Source organism: Bidens hawaiensis, unplaced genomic scaffold (assembly GCF_021521415.1).
Source record: "Bidens hawaiensis isolate Kalapana, Puna unplaced genomic scaffold, B.hawaiensis_p1.1 tig00006251_1, whole genome shotgun sequence".
Taxonomy (NCBI): Eukaryota; Viridiplantae; Streptophyta; class Magnoliopsida; order Asterales; family Asteraceae; genus Bidens; species Bidens hawaiensis.
In genome coordinates this window covers 415,719-425,536 of record NW_027491414.1, presented here as the reverse complement: position 1 = coordinate 425,536, position 9,818 = coordinate 415,719, and the positions used below count along the sequence as shown (strand labels likewise).

The following is a 9,818-nucleotide window of genomic DNA, read 5'->3' as shown; positions in this document are numbered from 1 at the left end:
ATTAATTCGATCATGCATTGATCTGGGTAGCATATATACATGACCATTTGAGGGGTAAATTTGTAAAATGACATTTATTTTGGTTTTGTTATTATGTTGTAATAAAAGAATTGCCCGTTATTCCGTGAGATGGAGGTGAACAGTTTCTGGTTAGTGATGGATAGAACCCACTTTTGAGTTGGGTTTATGAACCAATTAATAATGTCGGGTGGGGCTACTTGACAGAGAGTGTATTTCATGTGAGACCTACACCGTGGCCTCCACCTTTATCCTGGCTCCCAGATAAGTTCAAACCATGCATGACTTTATACGGGAACTTTATATTATTGAATGTTTCTAAAAGTTACTTGATAAGGTAAAAGACTACAGTAGACTAATTAGATCAATGCTTATAAAAAATCACAGCTCAAAACAAGAACTAATTTTTTGGATGAATAGAGTAATTAAATAAGTATAATGTTACAAAAATTCTAAACTATTAATAAGTGTGTAATCAGATATTATTTATTTCAAAGAATTCATTATGTTTAATCTCTTATTGAGGGGAACAATACGAAGAATGGGAAGTCCCTTATCATTAACAGCATGGAGTGAGTGGTTACCATAGTATGCCTCTAAAAAGTCCAAGACCAGATAAATCTAATGTTACATGGCAATTAGCTCTAGTGTCAGTGTACCAGGTAGTGTTAGCAGTAGAGCGCGTATCTACAAAACTAGAATGGGCATCTAGAAAATTGGTTGCTGGGGGTTGGCACAAAATGTAGGTTGGTCACAGTTTGGACAATCACTTGGGATATGGCCAATGCCGGAGTGGTTGCAGGAACCATGCATAAACCATGTTTTGAGAGGATACCAAATAGAATTCACTGTGACTAACCTTTGTTTTTTTTTCCCATGAGAGGGACCTCAACATCCACGGTTAATGTTTCCTTGACTGTGAAAAGGACGAGAACTGTAGAAAGCTTGAGCAGTGGTTGTATTCTTCACGTAGACCTGAAAGTACAAACAAACTAAGGTCTTTGCCTTTGGCCGGTTCACCAATGTTGGCTAGTGCATATGCATATTTCATTTGCATGGTTGAGATAAGCAAGGGGTGTCATCCCCTTCCATCTTTATCTTATGTCTTAGTGGACTCTCATGTAGAGGTGTGTGGAGCACAAACACGATCAAGAGATTAGACCCTTAGTTCACGAGCAGTGGTGCCTTGAACGTGAGAGAAGGAAGCTTCAAATATGGCGAATATAATAATCACGTGCCCACACGGACATATGCAACATTGAAGATCCATGTGGTGCGGTTTGGAATGAGTTGAGGTAAGAGTGAGCAAGAAATCGGGAAAAAATAAGAACCAAAATCGAAAAGGCAAAACCAAAACAAAAATTGACAGTTTATTTCGTAGAAACCGAATTTTCGGTTCAATTTTTGTTTTGCATGTAATAAAAAAAACAGAATTTGTAGAATTTCGTTAGCATTTTTTATTTTAAAGAACCTATAAGAATTTAATAAATATTAAACTCATATATTTATCCAAATGTATATAATGAATTACTTATTAATTAACAAAGATTCATTATTTTGTGCCAGTTTTTCGTAAACCCAAAACTTTCAAGCTTAAAATGATATAATACATACATACATACATACATATATACATATATATATACTAGTTTTTATCCCCCGTATCACAGGGGTTATTTAAATTTTTCGTTTCTAATATTGTGAATATATTTTTTTTGGATTTTAGTTTATTTATTTTAAAAAGTTAAAAATATATTTGAACCAATTTTGATTAATTTATATTGGGTTATGTTTATTTTATAATGAAACGTTAAATGGATTATCTACTTAATTTTTATATTTATTCGATTATGTTCATTTGTTTTAATTTGGATATTATTTTATGAAACTTTTCATTTAAGTTAAACTTAAAAGAAAAAAGAATTACTAATGTAACTAAATCCATATTAAGAAATTAAATTAGGGTTTGATTACGAGGTTTGTTTTACATTTTACATTTCTAATATTTTTATATTTTTTTTATTTTAATTTTATTTATTGTAAGGAAATTAATAATATACTTAGGGCTTGATGATAGGGCTGTCACTTTTACCCGAAACCCGAAAAAACCTGTACCCAAACCCGAACTAACCCGACCCGAAGAACCCGAAGCCGAGGAAAGACTAACCCGAACCCGAACCAAAGTAATTTGGGTTGGTTCTCGGGTTTGATTTATAAGTTTCGGGTCAACCGGAAAAAGCCGAATAAACTTCTAGTTTTAAAATTAAATATATTTTTATGTATAATAAGCTAAGGGCCTGTTTGTTTGGCCTCCGAATGAAACCATTTAGAGAGCATGTCTGATTCGGTCAGTGTTAGGGCTGTTTGGTTTGATAAAGAATACATCTGAGCGATGTAGTTAACCTCTTCTTATTCATTCAGCCTTGAGGCATCGCTGAATGAGAAAATAGATGTAATTACCCACGCTCCTTCCTTCTCCTCCATCACCATCGCTACTGCTACGATCATTCTCCTCCATCACCATCGTCAATCTGTTCCTTCTTTTTCTTAATCTTCTGGCGCCCCACGCACACCACCACATTCCTCGCTTGATTTCTGCTGAACCAGGTATGATTTTTGTAGGGTTCGACTATAGTTCGAACGAATAGGCTTAGAAGCTAGGGTTTATCACTCGAAAGACCAATTGATGTTCATTTTATGCTGATTGATGTTCAATTTGGTTGATTCTTGCTTTTGTATTAAGATAAATATTAATCAGCAGTTCAGCACATATCTGTGTTTGGAAGTGTTGGTTCTAATAATTAAGATGAATGTTGTTTCTTTCTCTTTACTTTTGATAGAGGGTTACAGAATGAGATGATTGGTTTATGAATTTAAATTAAGGCAATAGAACGCCTCACCTCTGGTCATGAAGGATTTTGACTGAGAAAGTGGCCCGTTTGACCAGTCTAAATAACCCGCCCCGTCTTCGATTTGCAGTTTCATAAATTATCAACAAAAAAAAAAAAAAAGAATTTAAACTGATATTTATGGATTGCTTTAATTAGAGGATTGCTTTATAATATTTATGGAGTGTTTTAAAGTTGCATATAAAGGAAACTGTTTATTATAAGCAGTTTGAGATTGCTTATTCAAACTGATTTTTTATTCTTACATATTTGTATATAAATCGGTCAAAGCCTTGACCTCTAATGTATATGTTTGTTTAGTTTGGTTTTCTTGTCATGCTTATTTCTTTTTCTATCACTTTCTTCCCAGTTCATACGGACAGAATTTGGATACTAGCATCTATATTGGTGAGACGTTATTTTGTACCTTCACATGCATTGGAGGTTTGATTCTATTTGCACAGTTGATTGGCAACATGCAGGTATCTCTTTCCCTTAAATCATTACTTATGAATACCTTTTTTACATGCTCCAGTTTTATAAAGGTTTCAGTATTCAAATGATGTATATTATTGTAAGACATATTTGCAATCCATGACTGTGAGACTTGAAGAATGGAGGATCAAGAAAAGAGACACCGAGGAGTGGATGAGACACCGCCAATTACCTCAGGATTTGCAGGATCGAGTTCGGCGTTTTGTTTAGTATAAATAGCTGGTCAACAAATTTTAAATGATTAAAATTAAAATTGTACATAAAGTATTAATTTGTATTTAGATTTTAGTATGTTTCCATGGATTTTGAAGGATTTATGTGTAATTTGCTAATGATGTTTTGTATTTCCATCTTATAATTATTCATCTTTTAGCATAGCCATTCAAAGTTCTTACCAAACAAATATATTTTATTCAACACGAAATAGTTCAGAAGGGTAAAATAGTGATTCTGCACAATCAATCAGAGGTCCAACCAAACAGCACTTACTGATTCAGAGTCTCTTATTCATTAGACCTCTTATTGGTTCAACATTTAATGATTAAGTACTTGCCAAACAGCCTCTAAGTCTTAGCCACTAAAGTTATCATGATCTAGCTCTAATCGACTGTTGTCATTCTAACTATTATGGATAGATTATTTGTTTCCCGTTTATTACTAATAGCAACCGAAATCGAACAACAAATCACGCCCGATTGAATATGATTAAGGCTCGAGTTAGATTTACTCTTCTTTTGAAATGTTTTATCAAGTTATGTTGGTTTGCTATTTGATTACTTGTATTATAAGCAAAGAAGAATATTTTAATTTTAGCATTGTAGTTTTTAAAATTTTTTTCTTTTTGTGTTTTTTTTTCTTTTGTTTGTTTTTTCTAGGATACTAGAAACCCGATTAACCCAACCCGAAAAAACCCGAACCCGAATTACCCGAACCCGAAAACCCGTGAGAGATTTGGGTTGGGTTTTGGGTCAAGATTTAAAACTTTGAAACCCGAAGAACCCGACCCAAAAAACCCAAAACCCGAAAAACGAACCCGAAGAACACCCCTACTTGATGATAAAAGGGTTTTACAAATAAATGAGATGCTATAAACCGTTTAAAAGCTATCTGGGTTTGATGAGACTCATGACCCGCTTATTTTTTTACTATAAAATTGTTTCATAATTATAAATAATATCTTTTTTTTAATAGGATATTAATTTTTAGTATATACCTGTTTTATAAGATTTTCATATCAAATATTTGGTGAAATTAATGTTTAATATAATGAGATGTTATAACCCGTTTAATAGCTATCTAGATTTGGTGAGATCCACCTATGAATTCAGGTCAAATGCATAAGAAACCACAATTTACAAATAAAGCAATCTGATTGCTTGCAAGAAAATAGAGAGATTTCGTTTATATATATATTTAAGATATATATGTGTGTGTGTGTGTGTGTGAGAGAGAGAGAGAGAGAGAGAAGGATCAAGAGAAAACTTCTCCTTAAAAAAAACTTAAAAACTCATAAAAAATTATTTTTAATTAAAAAAAATATTTTCGACTTTTTTTTTTCTTTCTTCCTTCTTATATACTCTTCACCAAAAAAAATAAAAAAAAAGTCGATGTAGTGCACATATACAATAGTGTTGTATTATATATGTTCAATAGTGTGTATTTATATGTTCAATAGTGTTTTAATTGCATATATTCAATAGTGTGTATTTTATATGCGTAATAGTGTTGTATTATACGCAAAAAAATATTAAAAGTAAATAAATAAAAGTCGATGTAGTGTATATTTGGTTTTAAAAAGAGAGAGGCAAAGAAAAGCGACGGGGTTTAAAACAAAAGTGTGAAGTGTCAGGCGCAAAAGTAAGAGCTTTTCGTACTCGAGGCGAACGTATTTATATAATTTATATATATATATATATAGATCATGATTTTTTAGCATCTTGACTCATAATGTAGCCATATTTAAGTATTATATATGATTTAATATATAAACTACCTACACATACAACCTAAAAAGCATATTGTACAACACTTAGATGCTTAAAAACCAAATGCATAAGAAAGGCGAGCGCCTCACCTTCGCTTTAGGTCGCTTTTTGCCTAAAAATATCGCCTCAGGCTCGCCTTTTAAACATCGATCGCCTTGACTAGCCTAAAGCGAAGAGGCCCTCGCCTTAAGTCACCTTCCGCCTCAGGCGTGCCTTTTTAAACCAAGAGTGTATATGTGTATCAATGTTGTATTACATATATGCAATAGTGTGTATTCGATATATGTGATAGTCTTATATTGCATATATACAATAGTGTATCAAATATGTGCAATAATGATGTATTATAGGCAATGCAACACTCTTGCATATATGCAATACACACTATTGCATAGGGGCGGAACTAGTGTTAGGTTAGGGGGAAGCGCAGTGACCCACCCAATTCTCTAGTTTATGCTATAAACTTTTAATATATTAAGTACAACGACTCATGTGCCTCATCCTTATTATTTTCAGTGCCCCAAACCCTACCTTTTGAGCTCAACTTTTCAAGTCTAAAATTTATTTTGTTTTGAAAAAGGAAAATTGGAAATAAATAATCTCACCTTTTGTGTATTGGCCGATAATAATCTCACCTTTAAAAATCACTACCAATGGTCCCACCTTTCAACTATTTTTGTCACAACTCGTTAAAAAATACTTAACGTCGTTAAGTTTTTCCTAGTTCCAAATCGATGTTTTAGGGCTTTCGATCGGAAGAAGGATATGAGTCGACCGATGTAAAATTTATCTCGAAATGGTGATCCAAACGACGAAACAATGTTTCAATTCGGATGCTTGAATTTCAAATTAACAAAAATCAAATCATCTGAATCACCATTTCGAGATAAGTTTTACATCAGTCGACTCATGTCATTCTTCCGATCAAAAGCCCTAAAACATCGGTTTGAAACTAGGGAAAAAACATAACGACGTTAAGTATTTTTTAACGGAGAACCAGTGAGACAAAAATAGTTAAAAGGTGGGACCGTTGCTAGTGATTTTTACAGGTGGAATTATTATCGGCCAATACACAAAAGGTGAGATTATTTATTTCCAATTTTCCTTTGAAAAATAGCAATTAAGCCCACATTATTTAAATGTTCAACTACATCATAAATTAAAATTTTGGAATCCGCAAGTTATATGGAAATGAAAGATGAAAAGGATTTCAAATCTGATTATGTATATGTCGTTCATTTTTTTTTTTGTTATTTCGGTTTCTTGTTTTTATTTTGAAATATGAGATACGCTCATCAATTGTTTACATTTTTTTATTTTGATTTATGTTGGTTTCATTTTGATTTGATCGTTTACGTGTTTCTTGAAATTCAAAGGCATGGGATTTTTGTTGTCAGTTGAGAAACGATGATTTGAGTTCTAAATTTCTAAAACATTCTAGCTAATTTAGAGTCTAATATGACTTTTATAATAATTAGACTAAAATATAAAGTTATTCAGAGTATCATTTTTCAATGATTAATAATTCTACAATATAAACCTCATAATACTCATTAGAACCGTAAGATTGGTGATAATGTGGATCAGGTGATTCTTGGAAGAATGGATCATGATAGTGCTGGGCTTCCTGATTTCTGACCATGATTATCAAATGCATTTGTGTAATAAGACTTAACATAATTTTGTTGTCTATGACCATAGTATTTGTTATCAGTAAAGTTTTAGGATTGAGGATTTCTTATATGGTTAGTTGTTTGAGAGAATGTCTTTTTCTAGGTGGAACAAATTTACTGGATGTACTAGTATGATTTACATTCTCAAATACTTTGTTTTTAGGTGTATTATATATTACAAAAAAATTGGTCTAAGGCAGCCTTTATATTACAAAAATAGCTGTATCACTACAAAAAAGATTGCTATCTAGGACTGAAAAATTAGTATCTGATGCTTCACAATCAGTAACTAATGGGTATCGGAGACTGAGTTACCAGTCCCCAACCAGTAACAGATGCTTAGTCCTAGATAGTAGTTTTAGTAACTAAAAATCAGTCCCTATTGCATAGCACCAATAGAGACTAACAGTTAGTCTCCAAAACATATAAATTCAGTCCTCAATTTTTCCCTAGTCACCACGTCGTTTCAGTCCCTAAAACATATCTTCAACAACCGAAAATTAGTCTCGAATATGATGATATTTTAGTCCCTAATGTTAAACTTTAGGGACTGAAAATCAGTCCTATAAACAAGACTATGTTTTCCCTAATACATCCCGTTACACTCGTGACTCCGCATTAAATTAGTCTCTGATACAATGCATTAAAGACTGAACATTAGTCTATGGTGGCACTCTGATTCAGTCGCTAACATGTCTCTTTTTAGGGACTGAAAATTAATCGTAGATAGTGTGTTATTTTAGTCCCTAGTATGTACCTATAGAGTCTGATAATCAGTCTAAATATGTTATCTAGGACCGAAAAATTAATCTCTAATACTCCACTTTCAGTCTACAATAAAATGCTTTAAAGACTGAGAACTGGTCCCCGGTACCACTCGATTGCAGTCGCTAAAATTCCACTTTTAGGGACTAAAAAATTAATCTCAGATGGTATGCTATTTTAGTTCCTAATATGAACTTTTAGAATCCGATAATCAGTCTGCAATAGCATTTATATTCAGTATCTAATATATATATTAAGGATTTGAAAATCAGTCACCTAAACTAGTCTAATGTGTTTTCAACGACCATTGTTTTACAAATATAGGTCCCGATACAATTCAATTTAGTCCCTAACATGTATTCACAATCCCTAACCGATCCCTTCAAGGACTGAAAAACAGCTCTAATGAAGTTATATAATGGTCTGTAGTTTTATTTATACTGTTATCATTCATAAATTTGTTTATTGCTTTCTCAAAATCCAAATATCTCCAAGCATTATTATCATAACATTAACTAATAAAAAAAACCATTCAATCAATTCTAATGTTGAAAGTATTAGAGAAAATAAAAAGAAACAAATGTCTGAACTAATTTCCTAGATAGTGTTGTCATTGTCATCATCTTCATCACTCGCTTCAATGGCTATTGTGCTCTCAAAGTCGGGAAACTTTGCGCTCATGAATTCAAACATTTTTTCGTATTTCTCCTCTCGTTTCTGTTTCGCCTCGAGTTCAATAACCTTATTTCTTAGCTCTTCTTTCTCACTTGATTCTCGCAGAGATGATTCGGCTACTGATTTCATCCAACTATCTTTTTTCCTCAACACTGGCCCAACACCAATCTCCCATGCTGATTGTATTGTTTTCTTCTTGCCACAAACAGCTTTTATGGCTTGTTTCTCAAGCCCGTGTTCCATAGCAATAGTAATGGTAGTTCCCTCAGAATTTAATTTATCCACTGCCATCTGTTTATGCTGGATAATGTTTTCCTACCATAATATAAGGTACGGGAATAACATTTAAACTAGTACCAACCAAAAAAAATACCAACAAAAATACTAACAGAATATAATTAACAATTTAAAAGCTTTTAACAATGATATACTTACATATTCAACACGTGACTCATCATTTAGCCATCCTTGTTTCGCGCCGTTGTAATGCAGCTTGTGATATACTTCTAATGGGCTAGGCGGAATCTGAGTCTCGGGATTTGTCTGTTATCATAAAATTTATAATAATGAAGCAAAAATATACTCTAAATAAGAAATTGCATTATGATTCGAAAAGTTTAAATCTTACCATTTGGAATGTATGATTAGCTATCGATCGAGAGCCTCCTCTGCTTATATTAACTTGTTTTCCTCTATTGGCTTCCATTTGATCACTATATTTCTACAAAATTCATGAATACTAAGAAAATAATTCATGAATATGAAATTCTGATTCATAAAAAAATAGCATACCCGAGTTTTTTCTAGCTCCCAATAGTCGCACATATGATTCCAAGATTCTTCCCGACAATGAGGTTTCATTTTCAATCTAGCTAATTGTGGATTGGTCTTTCCTCCATTATTCTTCCAATGACGACTCAAAACACCTCGGGCACGCTTCCAATGGGCTTGTAATCGAGCATCCACATACCCTATAAAAGTCTCATTTGTCCGCAACAACTCGAATTTACCCTATATTGAACATATTGTTAATGATAGAAATGAAAATGCAGCATCATAATAGCAGCTCAATATCTAAAATATAAAAATATGTACAACTTACTCCTAATTTCTCAATCATAAGAGCTTTGGCATCCTCCAGTATTGAATTCCAGTTGTGATAGTTCATTGGACAAAAATTGCGAATAATGATTCCACACTCAGTCACAAAGGGTGTTGCTGAGTTCCCAACAAAGGCTTTTATACCTTTAGCCATTGTCAAAGGGATTTTAGAACCCTCAGGCATATTCTGTAAATTCCTTGTAACACTAAGGTTTAAA

The 9,818-nt window shown here is 32.9% G+C and overlaps 1 protein-coding gene across 1 annotated transcript; it reads right to left on the bottom strand.

Annotated features, from left to right (window-relative positions):
• Window positions 1-8,421: 8,421 nt before the first annotated feature.
• Window positions 8,422-9,574, bottom strand: LOC143631762 (uncharacterized). Its single transcript, XM_077100415.1, has 4 exons — window positions 9,292-9,574; window positions 9,128-9,220; window positions 8,935-9,042; window positions 8,422-8,814 (listed from the first exon to the last, which is right to left on the bottom strand). Exons 1-4 carry the CDS (start codon window positions 9,358-9,360, stop codon window positions 8,422-8,424), a joined length of 663 nt encoding a protein of 220 aa, XP_076956530.1. The 5' UTR covers window positions 9,361-9,574.
• Window positions 9,575-9,818: the final 244 nt, after the last annotated feature.

Bases quoted from the DNA above. Each gene is read 5' to 3' on its own strand.
- LOC143631762 (XM_077100415.1), bottom strand. From the start codon at position 9,360: ATGAAACCTCATTGTCGGGAAGAATCTTGGAATCATATGTGCGACTAT. The intron at 9,221-9,291 runs GTATGCTATTTT...TGAATTTTGTAG, and splicing joins GGGAGCTAGAAAAAACTCGG to AAATATAGTGATCAAATGGA. The intron at 9,043-9,127 runs GTAAGATTTAAA...TTATGATAACAG, and splicing joins CTAATCATACATTCCAAATG to ACAAATCCCGAGACTCAGAT.